This window comes from Tamandua tetradactyla, chromosome 23, assembly GCF_023851605.1.
Source record: "Tamandua tetradactyla isolate mTamTet1 chromosome 23, mTamTet1.pri, whole genome shotgun sequence".
NCBI lineage: Eukaryota > Metazoa > Chordata > Mammalia > Pilosa > Myrmecophagidae > Tamandua > Tamandua tetradactyla.
In genome coordinates, this window is record NC_135349.1 from 17577777 (window position 1) to 17601923 (window position 24147).

The 24147-nt window shown below is 34.0% G+C and overlaps 1 protein-coding gene across 4 annotated transcripts in view; it reads right to left on the minus strand.

Annotated features, from left to right (window-relative positions):
- The window catches only part of RABGEF1 (RAB guanine nucleotide exchange factor 1), a 92310-nt gene that overhangs the window by 23564 nt on the left and 44599 nt on the right, over window positions 1–24147 (minus strand). For 2 of the 4 annotated variants that reach the window (XM_077141024.1, XM_077141025.1), the window contains exon 4: window positions 13783–13952. In XM_077141024.1, the coding sequence (XP_076997139.1) occupies window positions 13783–13952 (170 nt within the window). Of the gene's footprint in view, window positions 1–13782; window positions 13953–14404; window positions 14732–24147 lie in introns of those variants that run through there. The other 2 variants (XM_077141027.1, XM_077141026.1) reach the window with 2 other exon arrangements.

Below are 24147 nucleotides of genomic sequence, written 5' to 3' on the forward strand. Positions count from 1 at the left end.
ACAAAAAAAGAAGGAAAAAAGTCGACTGTGATGATAAAAAAATATTTAAGCCCTCTAGCCTCTATATTCTGGAGCAGCTGGAAGGAAAAATATGAGAGGATCATATGGTAGCCCATGACAAACTCTGGGATCTGTCTTGTAACCATTTGTTGAAGAGTGCGTTGAAAATTATTGCTTTCTTATTTCTTTGCTTTGTATATATGTTATACTATACAATAAAAAAAGTTAAAAGAAAAAGAAATGGATTAGTTAGGAATTTCAGACAATGCTGCAGGTCACTTAGACTGTCCATGTGAAATTTCCATTGTCATTTCTTTGACAAACATTTAATATCAGCAATGACTGTGTTGTTTTGTAATCTCCACTTAAACATGAATTTCAAGATCCTAAAATGATTTTAAGACTTAATACTTAAGTTATAGCATATTCAATTAATTAATGAAAAATCTTTGGTTACCTGCAACATTTTTAAGAAAATTAAAATTCACAAATAGAGACGAAAGATTAAAACAAATGTATTTCAAGAGTCAGTCTATAAATTTGCCTTTAAATTTTCCAGCCATCACTACCAAAATGAAAATAATTACACTGAATTCAGCATCTGAAAATAAAAGTGAACTAATTGTTCAGGTGAAATAAAACCATTCCTGACATCCAAATTAGAAATTTATCTCAATAGTTCTTATAAAGATGCTTTTTACAAGGTATGAAAAAGACCCAGGGCCAATTCCACAGGACTGTTTTCCACTGACCTCTACAAGAGCCAATAACCTTACACTCCAAGGGCAGATAAAGCCCCACTGAGGGTAGGGCGAGAACTACTGGAATCAGGGCAGTTGCCAAACCATGCTTATCTGACTTCAGAGTCTCTCTCCCATCAATCCCTTCCTTGTTTGGGCCCTCATTAACTCACCTACAGTCTACACTCTTCCTACTTTTGATCTCTCTCACTCTCAATCCATCTTATGCACTACAGTCAAGTTAATGTTAAATTATGTTCAGGTTTCTGCCTGAAACCTCCATGGGTCTTCCATTAGATGAATGGCTTAAGTACACTTGGCCCAAACAGTCCAAACTACTGCACTCTGCTTCCGAGTTAGCAACAGTTACCTTTGTTGGTCTGAGAATCTATTTTTAGTTTTTCTACATTTTTAACACTGATAAAATTATCTCTGACCACCTTGACTGTAGCTCTCTTAACTGCCTGCATTAGTTCCTTATATACATGCCATTTCACTAAAATTGATCCCTAATAAGACCTGGGAACTAACCTTATTAAATTGTATAGATTTTATCATAAAAAAGATCCTATTTCTAGTCACTGTAATTTTCCACTGTTATCTTCCCCTTTATTTCAGCTTTTTCATTGCACCAATTTTTAAAAAATTAATCCCAGTAAAGCCTTTACTGGACATTAAAAACAAGTTTTCAATAGTTCAATTTAGCTTCTTTCCCACGTAAAAGAAATATCCTAATCTACTTTCTTCTAAGTTTTTTCACACTTAATTCTTTAATTTGGCTGGAATATAGGGTGCATGGTACAAAATAACAGACCTAAAATAATATATGCAATCTTATCTTTTTCAGCAGCAATTAGTAAAAAGAGATATGTTTTCCCAGCTCCCGGGAAATGTAATATATTTCTGGAATCTCTGATTTCATTTTTCTACAAATTTTTTTTTTTTACCAAATTCTCATCCAGCTATAATAACTTTCATTTTACAATATATTTTGAAATCTGCTAGATTTAGAAATTACCCCTCCCAAATTATTTCTTTTATACCCCACACACACAAATTATATGGTATTTTTGCTTCCTTGTTTTTCTAGAATAAGCAATGTTAACTTTATGATGAAAATACTTTAAGTGTTGATATACTGATCTGCAAAGTACTGTTAAATTTACCTTTCTATTTCTTTCAATGAGATGCCAAATCCACTTCCCAAACTCTTTTAAAAATTTTTTGGATGAACTTTTAATATTCTATGTAAGATCATGCTAATATTTGGTATTTTATTGTTATTGATATATTATTTTAATGTGCTACTCTCCTTAGCTTTTTATCACTGGCATATTATATTGCAAATGAATTTTGTGGATTTATCTTGTATATGTCATGTCGTTAAATTTATACTTCTATCAGTATTTTATTTTCCCTTGAATTTTCCTAGGATAATGGTTATATAAATAATGAACAATATGAGACAATATCAATATTTTAGTTCCAAAGCTATCAGAAACAGTAACAAATCTATGTAACCAGACGCTAGACATCAGATGGAAAATCTTCCAAAAAAAACCCTGAACTTGAAATTACCTGCATTACGTGGAATGTTAGGTTTACTGCCTCCTCTTTTTTCAAGATTCAATTAAATCCATGAAGGTTTTTTCTTTTTTTATCTTTTTTTTTTTTTCTGGTAAACACTCCCCTCCACGCTCCCCCCTTCTCTGCCCCACCTCGGTAATCTCTAATCTGCTTTCTCTCTCTGCAAATTTGCTATTTAATCATCTCTTGTAAATTTTACCACACACTTTCTTGTCCTTATATGCTTATTTCACTGAGGATATTTCAAGGTATTTCCATGTGGCATGCTATCATGTCTCTTAACTTCATTCTTCTTTTTTTTTCGAATGGGCAGGCACCGGGAATTGAACCTGGGTCTGGCATGGAAGGTGAGAACTCTGCCTGCTGAGCCACTATGGCCTGCCCAACTTCATTCTTATGGGCAAATAATATTCCATTGTGTGTATGTACAATTTTTTCTTTATCCATTCATTTGTTTTACATTACTTGGGCTGTTTTCAGTTTTTGACTATTGTAAATAAAGGTGCTATAAACACTGGTGTATAAGCATCTATAACCCTGTTTTCCTCTTTGGGTTTATACCTAAGGGTGGAATTGCTAGGTCATACGATAATCTATATTAATTTTTTGAGAATCTGCCCTATTGCTTTCCACCAGTGGCTGCACTATTTTACATCCCACCAACAGTGGACTAGTTTTCTCTTCATTCTCTCCAACATTTATAATTTTCCATATTTTAAAATAGCCATCCTTGTAGGTATGAAGTGATATATTATTGTGGTTTTGACTTGCATTCTAATGGCTAATGATATTGAACAACTCTTCATGTGTTTATTGGTCTTTTGTATATATATTTTTTGAGAAACTACTATTCATGTTGGTTGCCCCTTTCTAAATAGAGTTGTCTTTTTGTTGTTGTATTGTAAATGTTCTTTATATTTTCTGGGTATTAAGTCCTTATCTGATATATGGTTTTAAACTATTTTCTCCCATTCTGTAGGTTGTCTTTTCACTTTCTGGATAATTTCATTTGATGCACATGAAAATTGCATTTATATCCATTTTAAAGATACTTACTACATGACTAGAAGAATTGCCAGCCACTGCACCGGACAATGAGATAGAAAGATTACTAAAATGCTGAGGGCTTTTTCAGCATCATTAAGAAGACTGAAATGCAGTTAAGTAATTATAATTATTATTGTAATTATAAGCAAGGACAAAGTGATAGAGGAGTAAATCTTTCACTTATTTTCCTTATTCCATCTATCTCTAACAATCATCTCTAAATAGGTACAGTGACAGTGACAGTAGGTATCCTATGTGAGATAGTGGTGACAAGATATTTCTAAATGATGCTTATTAGAAAGGTTCTCTTTTATGCTCGATGGTGTGATTTGTAAGTAGATCCATACCTGATCCTACCCAAAATTCTGCTGCTGCCTCTGTGTGGAAGTGGGATGGGTCTCTACTTGAGCATGTCTGGCATGTCAGATGCATGGCTTTTCTTTCAACTACCACAATGTAATATCTGTATTTTCAATTCTCTTCTGAGACGTCAATCTCTGCCTCTTATCTAGCTCTCAACTGTCAACTGATAAAAGAAATGGGTACTATAAATTCTCCAAGCTTCACTTTTATATTAAACTATCTTGCCAGAAAAATGTATCTATGGACTAAACAATTTTAGGTCCACTAGAAATATTTCTTCACAGAAGTAATGTAATCTTATGCCTGGACTTTTATGTGGGTAATCACAAGCAGCAGCTACATGAAGAACATGTTAACAAGAATATGTTAATAAAACCTATCATCAAGTTGTTCTCTAATTTTTATTTTAAGTATTTTTCTAAAACTCTTCAAATCCTTCCAATAAACAGAATGGGTTTAAATAAACAAAAGAAGTACTACAACGATGGATTTTATTGAGATGAGATTTTTTATTATCAACCTATGAATCTATTTTTAAAAAATAGTGGGACCTTCCTTAACATTTCAACTGTGATCGCTGAATTGTCTTTTATGATGCTATAATTTACTTGTTATTCTTTTTGCTTATGTATGTTCCCCAGTAGACTCTATATTCTTTTTCTCTACTTACATAGTTTAGACATGGTTACCTTACTTTTCATTTGTACTCTGTTTTAACATTTAACTTAGAACAAACTGTATTCATTCTTATAATTATTACCGGTACTACCTTCTATCTAGAAATACTCATGACCTTCTTCTAAAACCCCAAGTGGCCTGTTTTACTGGAAACAATCAATCACCTTCTCTCCCCCAGCTCCACACAATCAGTGTAATTTTATGTTACAATCTAGACAATTTCTTTTTATCTTTCTATGTATGTTGCATAGATTTATACTTTATTTTTCATTATAGTGCTTACTTTATAATGTTAAATAAGTCCCTTGCCACTTATTTTTGTATTACTTAACAACTGTTGTTATAGATCTGCTTGTACATTTCCCCCAGTAAAATGTCTGCTCCAGGACAGCACTGTTAACCACTAGATATTATAGATGTCTACAAGAGAATCTAGCATATGGTTACTGTTCAACAGTTGAATGAAAGAAGGAAGAAATATGGCCATTTATTATTATTCCTCCCTTGACAGTATTAGAAAGATACTGGTTGACAATTTTCCATAGGGGTCTCATATGTCAACATGTACTGTGAGCAGAATCACTGATGCCTTTTTTCGGCATCATTTTTTCCAAGGATATTTACATAGCAAACGACCTTGAAAACAGAGAGAGTGTCTCCTTCAATAGAAATGGATAGGTTTGTTTACTGTACAGTATAATAAAGATGCTTCCCTCTGGGCAAAGGTCAAAATGGCTTCTTGCCTATTATAAAAGATTTGGGATCCTAAGTTTGAGGTTCCCCTCCTATAACATAGCCATTGTGTATGCAGGCATTATCCAGTTTTCTTTGCATCACCCTGTACGTTTTGATACTTAAGGAATCGGTGCAGATGCTGCTATTATTTGTGAGTAAATAACTGCCTTTTTCTCTGACACAGGAGACTCAAGTTTTCTGCCAGTATTCATTAAACTGTCCCAGGCTAACTTATTAGTTTGCAAATAAAGTAAATCTCAGGCTCTTCACAGTTCTTGACAAGGGACCTAAGTGATAGCATGTCTGTCTACAAAATTTTAAAAGGTCTTGCATAAAATGGAAGGGCATACCATGTTCATGGATTGGAAGACTAAATATAGTTAAGATGTCAATTCTACCTAAATTGATTTACAGATTCAATGCAATATCAATTAAAATCCCAAAAACTTACTTCTCAGAAATAGAAAAACCAATAGCCAAATTTATCTGGAAGGGCAGGATGCCCCGAATAGTTAAAAGTATCCAGAGAAAGAAAAATGAAGTCAGAGGGCTCACGCTACCTGACTTTAAGGCGTATTACGAAGCTACAGTGGTCAAAACAGCATGGTACTGGCATAACGATCGATATACTGACCAATGGAATCAAATAGAGTGTTCAGATATAGACCCTCTCATCTATGGACAATTGATCTTTGATAAGGCAATCAAGAACTCACCTGGGACAGAACAGTCTCTTCAATAAATGGTACCTAGAGAACTGGATATCTACAGGCAAAATAAAGAGGATCCATATCTCACATCCTATACAAGAATTAACTCAAAATAGACCAAAGACCTAAACCTTAGATCTAAGACCATAAAACTGTCAGAAGAAAATGTAGGGAAATATCTTATCAATCTTATAATAGAAGGTGGTTTCCTAGATCTTACATCCAAAGCATGAGCACTGAAGAAAGAAATGGAAACTCCTCAAAATTAAACACTTTTGTGTATCAAAGAGCTTCATCAAGAAAGTAAAAAGACAGCCTACACAAAGGGAGACAATATTTGGAAATGATATATCAGATAAAGGTCTAGCATCCAGAGTATATAAAGAGGTTGTTGAACTCAACAACAAAAACACAGACAACCCAATTACAAAATGGGCAAAAGACTTGAACAGACATTTCTCAGAAGAGAAAATACGAATGGCCAAAAGGCACATGAAAAGATGCTCAACTCCCCTGGCTAGTAGGGAAATGCACATCAAAATCACAATGAGATATTATCTCAAACCCACCAGAATGGCCATTATCAATAAAACAGAAAATGACAAGTGCTGGAGAAGATGTGGAGAAAGAGGCACACTTAACCACTGTTGGTGGGAATATCAAATGGTACAACCGCTGTGGAAGGCAATTTGGCAGTTCCTCCGGAAGCTAAGTATACAACTGCCATATGACCCAGCAATACTATTGCTAGGTATCTACTCAGAGGACATGAAGGCAAAGACACAAATGGACATTTGCACACGAATGTTTATAGCAGTATTATTTACAATTGCCAAGAGATGGAAACAGCCTAAATGTCCATCAATAGAGGAATAGCTAAACAAACTGTGGTATATACACACGATGGAATATTATGCAGCTGTAAGACAGAATAGAGTTATGAAGTACGTAACAACATGGATGGACCTTGAGGAAATTATGCTGAGTGAGATTAGCCAGAGAAACAAAGGACAAAAACTGTATGGTTTCACTGATATGAACTAATATTAATCAATGAACTTGGATAATTTCAGTTAAGAACAGAGATCATCAGGAGATAGATATAGGGTAGTTACTGGATAACTGGAACCGAAGGGATAGAGATTGTGCAATGGGACTGATTGTAGCACAATACTACCCAACTGTAATACAATAATGTTAGAACACTAAATAAAGCTAACTGTGAGAATGATAGAGGGAGGAGGCCTGGGGCACAAATGAAATCCGAACGAAAGACAGACAAAGATTGAGATGGTATAATCTAGGAATGCCTAGACTGTACAATGATAGTGACTAAATGCACAAACTAAAAAATGTTTTTGCATGAGGAAGAACAAATGAATGTCAATAATGAAGGGTGTTGAAAATAAATAGTAATTAATATTTTAAAACTTTAACTTATGTGTGAGACTAAAGCAAAAATTTTTTATTTGGTAAAAAATTTATATCTCAACTAGCGCATTTCCCAATATAACTTATGTAGACACCTTAATTGAACACCATAATACTTGGAACCTTGAATAGGGCATGAGATTTTGTAGGTTTGTCCAGAGTGATGTCCCGATAAAACCCAGAGTGCTTTAAACAGTAAATAAAAAGGTATTTGCAAAGTCCCCTGGGGGGAATGGTGAGAAAGGGGGTAAATTCAACTTCACCAAGTGGAGAATGCTTAATATTCTCACAAGCAGTGGGGACAACCAAAGCAATAGGTTGAGCCCCCAGTCTTGGGGTTTGTTCATAAGAAACTTAACCCCGCAAAGGATAGGCTAAGCCTACTTAAAATTAGCCCTAAGAGTCACCCCCAAGAGAACCTCTTCTGTTGCTCAGATGTGGCCTCTCTCAGCCAACATGACAAGCAAACTCACTGCTCTCCCCCTGTCTCTGTGGGACATGACTCCAGGGGTGTAGACCTTTCTGGTAACATGGGACAGAAATTCTAGAATGAGCTGGGACTCGGCACCAAGGGACTGAGAAAACCTTCTCAACTGAAAGGGGGAAGATAGAAATGAGACAAAATAAAGTGCCAATGATGAGAGATTCCAAACAGAGTCAAGAGGTTATGCTGGAGGTTATTCTTACACATTAAATAGATACCACCTTTTTAGTTAAGGTGTAACAGAGAGGCTGGAGGGAACTGCCTGAAAATGTAGAGCTATGTTCCAATAGCCATGTTTCTTGAAGATGATTATATAATGATATAACTTTCTTAATGTGACTGTGTGATTGTGAAAACCTTGTGTCAGATGCTTCTTTTACCTACCTTATGGACAATGAGCAAAACAGATGGATTAAAAATAAATAAATATAGGGGGAACAAATATTAAAATAAATTTAGTAGATTGAAATGCTAGTGATCAACGAAAGGGAGGGGTAAGGGGTATAGTATGTATGAATTTTTTCCTGAATTGATGCAAATGTTCTAAGAAATGATCATGATGATGAATATACAACTATGTGGTGAAAAAAAACAGTGTTCATATTGTATGTTGATTGGTTTTATTATTAAAATCTTTTTTTTTTAAATAGGTCTTGCATAGTTTTCCAAGAAAAAAGACAGGCTAGGTGTGTAAACAAATCCCCTTCCTCAAGTATTCTCCAACTATTGCAGGGGATCATCTTTTCTGTAATGTCTGAGTAAAGTCCAAAGTCATTTTTCTTTCTAGAAAATTTTTCTTTTTAGTTTAAATATTTTGCAAGTGGGTGTCTTTTTTTGAATAATACTGAGAGGTATTTTATACTTTCTTAATTTTCTGATTAAATTCATCCATACTCCTCCCAAGTTTTGAAAACCTTTATTTGATTATGTTCTTAATTATAATTCCCTTGCATTTCATTTGGAACTTTCACAATTAGTAATCTAGATCTCCATGATCATGAGATCCAGAATCATTTCTGGATTCTTTAAGTTTCTTTTTAACTGTTGCTCACTATTTTATTCATTTAGATTTTAGCTTTGATGACCATATTTTTTGTATTCCTAATTTCTGCTGCCTTCCATAATGTTCTAAGTTTTCCTGTAGTGCTGTGTTCCAGTAGCCTTGTTTCTTGAAGATGATTGTATAATGATATGGCTTTTACAATGTGACTGTGTGATTGTGAAAATCTTGTGTCTGATGATCCTTTTATCTACAGTATGGACAGATGAGTGAAAAATATGGATAAAAATAAACAAATAGGGGGAACAAAGGTTAAAACAAATTGATAAGCTGAAATACTAGTGGTAAATGAGAGGGAAGGGTAAGGGGTATGATATGTATGAGTTTTTTCTTTTTTATTTCTTTTGCTGGAGAGCTGCAAATGTTCAAAAAAATGATCATGATGATGAATACACAATTATGTGATGGTATTATAAGCTATTGATTTTACATCATGTATAGAATGGTTGTATGTTTGTTTAAGGCTTGCATAAAAATATTTTTAAAAACCCACAATAATGCTAAGTTTTCACTCACAAATCCCTATATCTTCTATGACATGTTCTAGATTATTTTTATTCATCCATCACTTTCAACATAGTTATTGTGTTGATTTGAAACTGTTATGTACCCCAGAAAAGCTATGTTCTTCTAATTCAATCTTATCGGGGGCAGATGCATAGTTGGGTGGGACCTTTTGATTAGGTTGTTTCTATGGAGAGGTGACCCTGCCCATTTAAGGTGAGTCTTAATCAGCTTACTGGAGTCCTTTCCTTTAAGGGGCAAACATTTTGGAGACAACTCAGCCACAGACATTTGGAGATGCAGATAGAAATGCCCTGGGAGAAACTAAGCTAAAAAATGAAATCCAGAGTTTGCACTGGAGGAGCTAAGAAAGGACTCAGACACTTAAAGAGAGAAAGCCACTGGAATCCAAAGCTGAAAGCAATAAACTGAGAGTAATGACCAGCAGATGCTAGCCATGTGCCTTCCCAGCTGACAGAGGTGTTCCAGAGGCCGGCTGCCTTTCCTTAGAGAAGGTGTCCTCTTGTTGGTGCCTTTAATTGGACATTTTCATGGCCTTAGAATTATAACTTGTAACTTAATAAAACCCCTTTATAAAAGTCAGTCCATATCTGGCATACTGCACTCTGGCAGCTTAAGCAAACCGAAACAGTTATCAAGTCAATCTTTAATCTATTTTTGTTTCTTATGACATAGACTGTGACAGCTCAGAAGTTTTCCTTTGTTCCTGTTGTCTATGCTGCTTCTAATTTTAAAACTGGGTCCGAGTTATTCCCACCCTTCTGATTTTCTCACCATAATTAAAGCCTATTTTGTTGATTAAAGTGTCTTGGTTTTTGATGCTTCTGGTTTTTTTATGGCAGTAATTTAATTTAATTAATTTAATTAATTAAATTTTAAGTAATTTAATTACTGCTGTTTAAGCAGGCAAAAATGCTCCTTGCACACACATATAGTTTAGAAGAGTAAAGCCATTTTAAGGGATAGGAGCCTTTCTATTTAATCTAGTAAGACAACCTACATTCAATTTATCTAAATTTTAAATCTAATAATTTAGATAAAAATTAAGGAAGAAAAGATGAGTGAAGATACAGTCACATCTTAAATTACATTATGTTTTTCTTCTCTATTGGGGATGGAAAAGCAGGCTTTTAAGGAGCATGAATACCAGAAAATAATCTAAGTTTATATAATTAAAACCAGATTTTTGTAAGATGAATGGGCAGAAAAAGAACAATGAAAGTAGCAAAACTTCTAAACTGTGCTTGACTACTTCCTTAACAAGGAAAATAACCTTATCTGATGACTACTAACAAGGGGATTGTGCTTTGAAAACTGAATTGAGAAATTCAGAAAATTTGTTTCTTAAAAATATTCAACATATTAAAGGGTCTGTACTTTGGAGGAAGTAGAGGGTTGCCTCTTTTAAAAAAAGGGCAGACTATACTTTCAGGACCAAGGAAAATGCACCTGAGAGATGTATTAACATTTAGCAGGGGCAGAAATCAAATGGTTTGCACAAAAAAATACTTTGTCCTTATTAATTTTTATTTAGGTGCAGTCTAATTACTGTGCTTTATAAAATGCTTTCATACAAATAAATTCATAGAAGAATGTGTTTTTTGTCAAACCATTAATCTCATATTAGAAAACGCTGTTTTCTAGTTATAATGGAAAGGAGTTACATTTAGCTGGGTCTATATAATGCTTTAAAATTACCTGGGCTCATAAAGCTTTCTCCAGATGACAGAGGAAATCTATATATATTTCCGTTCCATGGGTAACCATATATAGTCCCTAATCCATGGTCACACATACCTATTTGGAGCTTGGTTCTTTAGTAAAATTCTTAAGTTTGTGTTATTTTGTAAAGATAAGAAGTTAAAAAGACTAAACCATATTTAGGAGGGTTTTTTTGTTGTTGTTGTTGCTTACTTTGCATCTGCCCTCTATTTTTTTAAAATTTACATTCTTGCACGGTGGCTTCTAAGAAGAGAAAAGTAGGGACAAATATACAACTCTGTTCAACATAAATACATTTTGTGTTAATGATGTAGCTGTCTGTCTCATTTACAATGGAAATATCCCTCATTTTAAAGAATACTAAGCCATATTATACAAAAAGACAATACCTATTTTAACATTAATATTTAATAGGATGAGTAAAAAACTATGTATTATATAACTATACCTATTTTAACATTAATATCTAACAAGATTAATCAAGTGGGGGAGGGGACAAAATAACATTTGTTGAACAGTGAAGTATTAAAGTACAATCCAACTCTGGGTTGATAAATAAAGGTATAATAGCTAAAATACATCTTTAATACAGGTCTGAAAATATTTATTTTTTTAGACTTGACCCATAAAGTAAAAATGTTTGCCCACCACTGACATACACTAGGATTTGAGAAAACAGGAATGAAATGGGCACAGTGTGTGCAAGAGTGATTTATTACAGTAGACTTCAACACAAAGAAATTTTGGGAAAAATAATATTGCAGGTTGCAGTGGAAAGAATTATTAGCTAATGGCAGAATCAAGGGGACAGTTTTAACAGATAAGCACGCATTTTCATATTAGGTAGGTCCTCTGAATAAGATGACTCAAAAGTAGAGGTGGTGAGAATAATGTGTCTGTGTGTGCAGTTTTGGTGGACTGCATAAACAGGTTATACTATTACACACTTTACTACTTCACAGAAACGTCTCCAAATTTTACTCAATCCATTCTCACAAGAAATTTAAATGATTTAATACTCTGAGACTTGGATTAGGATAGCGCAGGTATAAAAAGTATTTTATTTATTTGAAAGAACATTAACTTGCAGTCAAAGGCAACAAAGACTTCCCTAGGGAAAATTCAGCTTAGTAAACATCTGCTGAATATCAGGTGTGTGTCAGACACTGTGCTAGATGTCGAAGATAATATTAGATATATTCATAAAACTTGGCCACTTGACCATGAAACACTTAGAATTAGTGTAGAAATGGAAAGTACATTTCATAGTAGCTCTTAGAAGGAATCTGAGGTCATATCCAGCTCATTGATATCAATTAGTGAGGACTTGAAAGTAGTTAGGCACAGAGGTACCTATACCACTTCATCATCTCTTAACTTTAATATATTGATTTAAAAGTCAACTAAAATATTATAGAACAAGAACATTTATACTTCTAAGCAAAAGAAAAATGAATAAATCCATACTTGGCAGTTTTCTCAAATACGCTATTTTACAGTATATATATAAATGTACTATAGTATATATGCTAACATAATATAGCATATCTTATGAATATTTCATATGGGTTGAAGAATAACCACAAAACCTCAGTTTGAGGTTGCATTGTGTACGTCACATGAACTCTAGAATTTTTCCATATCAAGGAATAGTCTATCATTGCTTTCAATTCAAAAACTCAAGGATAGCTTGCTTGCTTAACTCTAAATGTCAGTATTCACTCACAAATACCTTGAGGAAAAGAAGATTGCATCTTATTTGCAGTAGAATTATACTCCTAAAGAGCAAGAAAGAAGCTTCTTTTCTCCCTTACCAACTGAATTCAATATCTAAGAAATATTTAGGCAGAAACCCATTGCTTATTAGTCTACTGATCTCTGACCACAGCTGGAATACAGCTAAATAACTAATCACAATGCTGTTTTTCTAATTCCCTTTTCCTTCCCATGACTTCCTCACTTCATAGAAGGGACTTCTGGCAAGAATTCTGAGTTAATGGCTATAGTCTGTTATAACAGAATTAATCACTATTTATAAAATGAGTCCCATTATAGGCAGTCTTACAATTTATTGAAACTGAAATTATGTGTTAGAAAAGACACAGATGGGGAAGATACAAGTTCTAGTTTTGACAGCTGCAAAGTCTAGCTGTGTAACCTTGAACAAGTTGCTCATCCTTTCTGATTCTCAGGTTTCCCTTCTATAAAATAAAGGAATTGAAGTCAGATAATTGATAGGGTCTCCTTCAACTTCGAAAGTCTATCTTTCCTTTTTCTGAATAGGCAGAAGAAAATTAAAAATAAAAACACAAAACAAGCAACAACAAAAAAGCCCAAAATCATTGCTACTGGCCCACACTTGTTATTTAAATAACTACTATGTCTCTCTTAGCAGTTTTATACTACTTATAAGGTTATAAGTTAGGAAGGCCTATTACTAGAGCATGTAACCCAAGTGGCTTCAATGTCAGACTTTCCACGTAAACATGATCCAGACACCATTAAGTTGCACTGGAAAAGTACTACCTTGGGAGTCAGGTTAAACAGGCTTAGTGGCTTAACAAGGCTCATAGGTAAGTGAATTAATTTCTCTGGAGCTTGATTTTCTCAGACATAACATGGTAATGTTGCACTAGCTTATCTCTAATACCTTTCCTAAGACCATAGTTCTATGTTTCTAAGTGGTTATTTTCAACCTACCCTTTTGTAAGGCATCGCTTCCAAAAACAGCTTGGTCTGTTTATAGATTTCTTGGCCTGTCTTGTGGAAGGTCTTGAGAAATTCTAAGAACTCCTTAGACACTCTATCCGTTTCAATGCTGGTTTGCCGGTTTATGGAAGGACTGGGAGCCTTTGCTTCCTGAATTTCTGCTGGGAAAATTAAACATAATTAAGTCTCATTATACAGGAGATCTATGCCTGGAATTACTTTAAATATCTAACTTAATGTTATTTAAATATACTTAATCAAAGTTAAACTGGGATTTAAGTCATTTTTATATTGAAATATTTGGACAACTTTCCTAAGATAAGTTAAATAATCTAAAAGATATTGCTATTCATATAAAAGTTGTTCTATAACTATTTTTTTAGCCAAAATATATATCACACTTTGATCTATATGCACAACTATTAATACTGAAACAGTACCACCTATGTTGAACAATTTCCTCAAAGACTGCTTGAATTTACAAAAACAGTCAACAAGTAAAATAATCAGTAAGAAACATAAAAGTGCTAAGTAATTTACAAAATTCCATTTTACTTGCCAAAAAGGCAAAGACTAATTTGTTACTTGGAAAACTCATAATTAATTTACCCACCATTCAATCTGCAGGTCACACTGCTCAGGGTGAAAGAATGCATATCCAAAGTAGCATAATGAACATGACAGAGCAAAGAGGTAAAGGATGGAAATCATACTTTTCTGGGCCCATAACCCTCTCCTCTCTTTAAATAAATTCACTGAAAAGAAAATGGGACCTTTTCAGGTTAATGGTGTAGAAACAGAGAGTAAGCGCTCTCAGAAAGCATAAACATCCTCTATTTGGTCTCAGAACATATTCTAAGCCTCCTGATTTTGAACTGGGGTCTCTAACTCAATATCTATAAGGATTTAAACCATTTCATACCACCACGATTTTTTCTTACATTCAAAAAAAGATAATAAGGAAGACACATATCTTTTAAAGATATTAAAATTAACTTAAGCAATTTCATGAAATCTTATTTTTTTATTTGAATCTTGATTTTATTCAAGACATTTTTTAAAAATGAAGTTGCAATAAAGCTTTAAGATAATAAAAGCAATATTTCTATTAGTTATGGCTTTATTCAAGTAAAAAATATGTACATTAACTAAAAGAAAATATTAACTCTGACAAACTAGAAATTCTACATCTTGCTTATTTTTAGATAACTGATCATTAATTTAACTTGGTATTTAGTTGTTTGATCTATGTACAACTTAAAGCAAAACATTTTACTAATATTAAGTAGTTAACAAGACTAAATTGCATTTTATGGTCATCTTTCCAATTAAGTATTTGCCAATCTTTTAAATTATTAGGATCTTTCTAACAGTGATTCCAAATCATTGTTAAAAGAATGATCAATTCAACCATGTTAAAAGAAAAAAAAGAAAGGATAGGAAACTAGCAATCAAAAAACATTATATATATGGCAAAAAACATTGGAAGTTAAACAAATCAGAAAAAATATTAGCAGGTATGCTGGTTTGAAAGGATGTATGTCCCCTAGAAAAGCCATGTTTTAATCAAAACCCCATTTCGTAAGGCAGAATATAATTCTTATTCAATACTGTATGTTTGAATCTGTAATCAGATCATCTCCCTGGAGATGTGATTTAATCAAGAGTGGTTGTTGGGTTGGGTTAGGTGATGACGTGTCGCCACCCATTTGGGTGGGTCTTGATTAGTTTCTGCAGTCCTATAAAAGAGGAAACATTTTGGAGAAAGAAAGAGATTCAAAGAGAGCAGAGAAGAATGACACAGCCATGAGAAGCAGAGAGCACACAAGCCAGCAACCTTTGGAGATGAAGAAGGAAAACGCCTCCCGGGGAGCTTCATGAAAGAGGAAGCCAGGAGAGAAAGCGAGCAGATGACGCCTTGCTCACCAGGTTCCCTTCCAGCCTACAGAGAAACTGTGACTGGGTCAGCCATATGCCTTTCCAGAATGAGAGAGAAACCCTGAACATCATTGGCTTTCTTGAACCAAGGTATCTTTCCTTGGATGGATACCTTTGATTGGACATTTCTATAGACTTGTTTTAATTGGGACATTTTCTCAGCCTCAGAACTGTAAACTAGCAACTTATTAAATTCCCCTTTTTAAAAGTCATTCAGTTTCTGGTATTTTGCATTCCAGCAGCTAGCAAACTAGAACAGCTAGCTGTTATATCACAAAGGGCTTTAACTCCCTAACACAAAGGGACTCCTACAAATAGAGAAAAGAAAGAAAGAAAAAAAAAAAAACCAACAGCTAAACAGAAAACTGGTTAAAGAATTCCAATTTTGCCCAGAAAAGAAACATAAATGGACCTTAAACACAGAAAAAAGGTGTTCAATCTCAGGCATGATAAAAATAGGCAAATTAAAACTACGATACCATTTGAAAAAATTAACAGGTAGACAAAAATCTGATGTTTGATGTTAATGAGGCTATGGGGAAGAAGGCATTCTCATAAAACATAGGTGGCAATGTAAAATGATGTAACCTCATTGGAGGGCAATCTGGGAATAATCATCAAAAATTAAAAAAGCATTTATCCTATGGCCAAACAACTCTATTTTTCATAAGTTTTCTACTGATACAATTGCACATGTATAAGATTAAACATGTGCAGCACTATTTGTGGTAACAAAAGTCTGGAAACAATACAAACGGCCACCACGAGGTGACTAAATAAATTACAGTTTAATTCATAAAACAGAATACTCCCAGCCATTGTAAAAAAAAAAGAAAAAAGGATATGTTTTGTATCTTTATAAAGAAAGAGCTTTTAAATGTATTCCTAAGTATTAAAAAGCTGGGTAAGTACGGTGTGCTCTCTTTTTATGTAAAATGGGGTACTGCTTTCAAATGAGAAGGATACACAAGAATCTATTAACAGAAGTAACCTGGATATGAGGGGAGAATAATGGTAGAGGTTGGGAACTCTACTAGGTGATAGACAAGAAAACTATACACTTTTTAATTTTGAGCCATATGAACGTACTTTAAAAAAAAAAAGGTATAATTTAATTCAAAAGAATTATTATATCTTTTTTGAAATATTTTTTTTACCAAAACAGAAAACTAAAAATTGTGTTTGTCATCCTGTACAATTAGAAAAAAATTCACTGATACTTGGAGCTGTGGCACAGGCAGAGAGAATTCAAACAGATCCTGGCAGACTTGATGAATACAGAAACAGCATTCAGAGTTCAGGAAAGCCAAGATGGCTAGCATTTGTAGGATGAAATATCCAAAGAAGAGGCGGCTGAACAGGAAAAGCTCCAGATATTTGCAGGGGTTTCACTAGGTTCTTTGGTTAAGCACTGTGTGGAAGCTACCAGAGACTGGGGAAAAAGACTGAGAAAAGGTGTAGGCAGAACAATCCCTAGAATTCACACACGGCTAGGAATTCTCCTACCAGCGAAAGTAGAAAGACATCCTAATACAAGACATTAAGTAGAATTTTCAGAATATTGCTTTAGTAGGGGGGTTAAAGCAGAATACTGCTTTAGTAGTGCTATAACAGAAGCCATCTGATCCATTCCAACAAAATTTGAAGTGAGTCTTAAAGGAACAAAACTTATTTCAAGTAACTTAACTGCATCGCAGAACAATGCCTAGAAACATAAAATTCAAAGCATGTGGCAGCCAATCACAAATTACAAACCATGCAAAGAGGTAGGAAATAAGATTTCACTGATACAAAATAATCAGAATAAGCAAATTCATAGAGTGAGAAACGAGAACCCAGGCTACAAGAGGCTGGGCTGTGTGTGTAGAAAATGGGAAGTTAATGCTTAAATTTTACAGTCTCTACTGTGAACATAATTAATAGCACTGAATTACATATTTGAATGTAGTTTAAGGGGGAAATTTTAGATTGTATATGTTACAATATATACACTATATTTAGAATAAAATATATTTTATTTTTTATAATATAAATAAAACAATATTTATTAGAATAAAGTATTTAAAACAAAACCCATAGGAGTGTACAGCACAAACCAGGATCCCTAAGCTGTGGACTATAATTAGTAATACAATTATAATAATATCCTTTCACCAGTTGTAACAAATGTACCACACTAATGCAAGGTGTTAATAATACAAGAGGCATATGGGAACTCTATATTTTTTGCATAGTTTTTCTGTAAACCTCCAATTTCTCTAATTAAAAAAACAAAAAAGAGCATACAAAGAAGTGGAAAATATGATCTAAAATCGAAAAAAATCTATTAATATTAACAAATCCAGAGATATCATAGATGACAGAAATAGGAGACAAGGCTATTAAAATAGTTGTTATAAATATATTCTGTATGTTCAGTAAGGTGAGAAAAGAGAGTATGATGAGAGAAATATAAGATTTTTTAAAAAACATACTGCATAGAATTAATAACACATTAATAACAAAAGAAGAAAGATCAGTGAACTTCAGATATAGCAAAAGAAACTATTCAAAATGAAGTCTAGAGAGAAAAAAAGACAGCAACAAATTAACAAAGCACCAGTGATCTACGGGGACAATAACAACCAGACCAACATGGGTATAACTGGAGACGCTGAAGGAGAAACAAACTAGAAGAAAATACTGAAAGAAATAATGGCTGAAAAAGTTTCATGATTTGATGAAAAAGCAGAAATCCACATACACAAAAAAATCCAACAAACTCAGTAGAGAAATATGGAGAAAACTACAGCAAGATACATCATAAACTAATATGCAAGAAATGTTAAAGGAAGCCCAGTGGGGAGAAGGAAAATGATATACAAGATAGAAATCCTTACAAAGGAATGAAGAGCATCAGAAATGGCAAATATGTGGGCAAATATAAATACAAATTTTTCCCATTTAAAAAATTTCTTTAAAAGATAACTGTTTAAAGCTAAAATAACAATAATGTATTGCAGGCTTTATGCCATATGCAGAATTAAAATGTAGACCAACAACGTCTATACAGTCCAGTAAAGGATAGAATTTGAACCCAAATCTGAGTACTTTAACTCCAATGCCTAAGCTCTTCACTATGGTATAAACTGCCTCCATGTGCCAAAGAGAGGACTGAAAAGTCTTCTAAGGAATACCAATTCCTGTGGCTCTGGAGGCCTGCAAGCCAGTCAGAGCAGGGAAATACTAACCATCCCCTTTATTGCTTTACTTGCACATGCTCCCTACCCCACCAAAACTTTTCTCTGAAGACAGATTCTTTGACTAAAATCAACACTCAAGTCATTTCTCTCCAATCTTATTAAAAAAATCAACCCTACTCTTAAGAGAATACCATTTGGATTAGAGAGTGAAAGTGAAGGAGACACAGTTTAGGTAGGTAGCACACATGAAGAAGTTTCAAACAGCCAGTAGGTATTCAGTGTGTAAGATGAAAGAAAGGAACAACTTCACCTGCATTACAGTTACAGTAGCCTAAATGGCTACTGCTTGCTTTCAAACTTAAATACTCTTGCAATATTAATACAGAAACAAGGCATGTTTTTCAAGTATAGCCAATCAGCCATGATTATGCTCTTCTAAACACTTGGTTTAAAGTCTTCCTAGCAGAACAATATATGTTCTCGAATTATAATGGTGATAATAATACCTATTGCCAGCATTCAATGAGAATTTTCTATATGTCAGATACTGTGCTTCACTATACAATCTCGTTAATGCATAAAAATTTTGTTAGGTAGGTGGCATTAACTTCAACTTACAAATGAATAAACTGAGGTTAGAGAGGTCAAGTCACCATGTACCCTAAATCAGTTAGTGAGAGGAAGAGCTGGGATGTGAATTTAGATCTGATTGATTCTCAAAGTCCAAGTTCTTCACAACCATACCACAAAGTCTTCCTCTTATTATGGCATCTATTTATTCCTATTTGGTCCAACAAAAGAGTATCAGTTGAACAACCATAAGGCCATCTGCAAGGCAGATTAAATCAAGTTAAATCTTTAACGCACAAAGCCAGCTCATGAAAGTAAAGCCTTCACCAAAACGTTTATTTGAAGAATAGGTGTGAAAGAGGAAAGACAACCCGAAAATATCAATATGAAAAAGAATGTGATCATTAGTAAAGATGGTTAACACCATTCCTGGTCTAGTAAGAACACGTTTTATATCTCAATTTAAGACATTTACAAAACAGCTTATACACATTTCTCAGATCATTTGAACAGAAAAGGGGCAGCTCAGCAGAATATTAGAGTTCTTCTGACTTTTCCATTTGTTCTGACTACAGTTATAAAATATTGACGAAGTAGCCCTTAGCAACAACAGTCAGAAATTGACTGTGTTTAAATGTATTCTATCTGATACTATAAAAAGTGATTTTACATGAAAAATGTCTTTAGAGTAGACAAGAAAATGCAACCAAGTAGGGTATAATTGAGAAATGAGTGCTAAAAAACACACGCTTGTGACACAGGATACAAATTCAGCTTGGGGAATGTTTCCTCAGTTTCATCTAAGTGTCGAAGAAACCCTTAGTGATTAAAGTAGTGATTAATTAGTGATCCTGCTAACACGATGTAATTAACACTTTGCTTCTATTTAATTAACAGCTGAAATTTAGATCTTGGAATAGCACTGAATAATGGAAGATTATAGTTTAATTTTAAAAAAATCTTACTTTGAAATAACTTCAAACTTATAAAAGTCGCAAAACTGCTACAAAGAAGTCCTTTGTACTTTTTATCCAAATTCAAAGTTTTAACATTTTGTCACATCTGTGTTTTTCTCTAAACTCTTTCAGAATTAATTGTATATACTGTGCTCTCTACACTTTAATATAAGTACTTCCTAATTAACAAGGCTATTCTTTTATATAACTACAGTATAGTTATCAAATTTAGGAAAACTTACAATGATACAATATTTTTATCTAATTTACTGCCCATACTCCAATTTTTTCAAATTGTTCCAAATGTTCTTTATATTTATATGTGTGTATATTTATTTATTTATTTATTTTTAACCTGATAACAGAATCGAAACCAGGGTCACACACTGCATTTAGCAGTTATGAATCTACAGTCTCCTTTAACCCAGAAACTCTCCTCAGACTTACTTTGTTTTCTGAAGAGCACATATCAGTTATTTTGAATGCCCCTCCATTTGGGTTTCTCTGCTGTTTCCTTAAGATTGGATTCAGGCTATGAATTTTCAGCTCAAATACTGTATGTTGTGATGTTGTGTTCTTCTCGGAGTATCATATCTGGAGGCACACAACATCTGTCCCTTTTAACCCCACCACTATTTTAGAGTTACCACTTCTCTACATATAATTAATACATTATTTGTGGGGTGGTAATTTGAGATCTCACCAATACCTTGCTCCTCAGGAAACCCCTTCCCATAATCCCAGATTTAGCATCCACTGATAAAACTTGTATGAATAAACTTTTACTATGATTAGATTGCAAAATTGTGATCTTCTAAATCCATCATTCCTTCTGTATTTACTAGTCAGGATTCTGTGGTAAGAAGAGCTTTCTCGTCTCCTCTAATTATTTATCTGTGGAATGAACTCATGGATTATAAATTTTGTTCAATCAGTTATAATCCATTCACTGTCCTTATTTCTTTTGATACTTAAATTGTCCCAGATTTGGCCAGTGGGAACCCCTTCAGGCTGGCTTCTGGGTTTTTTTGACATGCCTCCAACATTTTTAAGATGTCCTTCCTTCCCTGCTCCAGCCCCAGAATGTGTCATTTCTCCAAGAGCCCTGGTTCATTTTGGTAAGGAACAGCATCTGGAATCTAAAGTCTTGGCAAAGAGATAAGTATTTCAATTCCATAAGAAGAAAAGAGATACCCCTGGGAGCAACATTCTCAGATCAATTTTATTCTCTTTTTTTAATTGTGAAAAATAGCAAATATACAAAAAGCAATACATTTTAAAGCACACCGCAACAACTGATTATAAAACAGATTTCAGAGTTTGGTATAGAGTACAATTTCAAAATTTCAGGTTTTTACTTCTACCTGGTCCATGACACTGGAGACTTAAAGAAATATCAATATTATGATTCAGCAGTCACACTCATCTGTTAAATCCTATCTTCTCTGATAATTCCACCTTCTCCTTTGCTCTTTCTCTCAATCTTTAGGGGTATTTGGGCTATGCCCATTATAATTTTTTCTTGTTGGAAAGGGCTGTCAATATTATGGGATGGGGGGTAAAACTAGTTGATGTTCTGGAGGGGTTGGTCCCTATTGGTTTCGGTTTCTGGAAATTTATCACAGTGCATGAAACCTTTCTAGAATATCAAACAAAGCCCTAGGTTTGGTTTTGGTTGGAGTTTGGCAAATCATGATAAGCAGCAATGTTTAACTGAAGCTTGCCTAAGAGGAGCCTCTTGACTTTATTTGAACTTCTCAGCCACTGATACCTTCTTTGTTACAATTCTTTTCCCCCTTTTGGTTAGGAAAGCATTGGCAATCTCATGCTGTGAGGGACACTTTCACCCCTAGAAGTCATTTCCCACAAAAGGGGGAGGGTAATGACTTCATTTGCAAAGCTGGGCTTAGAGAGAGGCCACATCTGAGCAACAGAAGAGGTCCTCTGGAAGTAACCCTTAGGTCTAACTATAGGTAGACTAATCTTTTCTGCTACATAAATAAGCTTCACAAGTGCAAACCTCAAGATGAAGGGCTTGGGCTATTGACTTGGGAGTCCCTAATGTTTCACACAGTATCAGGGGTTTCCCCAGTGGTAAACTTTAATAGTTTCATATTTCTTCTCCTATCCCTCAAGGGACTCTGCCAATACTTTTTAATTATCTGCTCAATATACTCCAGGATGTAGCCAGACATTATAGAATTAAGCGATACAGAATTACAAGCCCTCATTCCCATTTTAGCCATCCTGTGTTTGGGTTGTTATAAATGATCTATTCAGACAGGCTGAGTTATATCATGCGCTACCGAAAATTTAGGTTCTGGAAAAAATAAACCTCTCTTGGTCTCATAGTGTAGGTGAAGTTCTAAAATACAGACAATGTCTTCCTTATCCCTGTATTCTGATTTACCTTAGTCCTGACCCAATCGGCTTCATTCTTATCTCTAATTGAAGCCTGGTCTCTTCTATTTCTTTTTTCATTTAACAGTACCTGTATGTGTCAATACTGACCTTCAGAACTGCAGAACTCCTATTCTGAGTCCTAGGTGTCACACAGGGACTCAAAGTTCAGATCAATTTTTAAAAGAGGCAAAGATTCTACTCAGGGTGAAAACACATTTGAGCTCTCAAGGAAAAAAAGGTATTTCGGAATCTATGAGCTAAATTATTTCAATTTGCAAACCCACTGTGATTTATTCTATAAGCTACAACTGACTCAACCTCACTTTGGAAATTTATTTACCTTCTCTGAAGGGGCACCAACTCTAACAGGATGTTAAAATAGTCTTCCAATCCCTTGGAAGGTTATTTGTGTTTTGTTACCAAGCTTCCCTAGCTTAGAAACTTTCTTTTGTGCTACTGATAGAGGCAAGCAAAATATCAAGAGCCAGAGGGTCATGTGTTAAATAAGTAAAATAAAGAACAGAGAATACAAAATGTCTATTTTATTCAGGATCCAATAAATTAAAATTGCACTGAACTACAAGTTAACCTTATCCACACACACAATGGCCAAACAAATAATCCAATCTAAAAAGCAAAATTCATCTGGCAAAGTTATATAAGCAATCTGTGAAACAAAGATCCAATAGCATTTTCTTTTCTAATATGCATATTTTTAAATTTGCAATTTTAAAATATGCAATTTTTAAAATATTTTGAGCTCTTTACTTCCAGAAGAGTTCTATAGACAAAAATAGAACAAAAAATCTGAAGTACAAATCTGTTCATTACTTTAAAAAAAAAAGATAAAAACTATTCCATAGAAAAGTTTATAAAATAAAAATCACTTGGAGTTGTTTCCTATTTATAGTGGAGGTTTGGTACTGGATTATAAATCATCTTTCCAAAATAAAATCCACATCCTCCAGAGGCTCTTAGGACATGATTTTATTTATTTAAAAATTTTTTTTTACATGGGCAGGCACCGGGAATCGAACCCGGGTCTTCTGGCATGGCAGGCGAGCATTCTTGCCTGCTGAGCTACTGTGGCCCGCCCAGGACATGATTTTTTAAGACCACTAAGGAAAGTCAAAGAACATGCATAACTATTATGCACTTAAGTAACAGAAATCTCATTTAACATACATAATGTAATATTTATTTTTTACTATGCATACATGTAAAACTGAATTTCTGAGATATACACATATTTGAGGTAAAAGGGATATAATAGGGAAAAACTGAAGCAGAACAGATGGCTTTAAAAT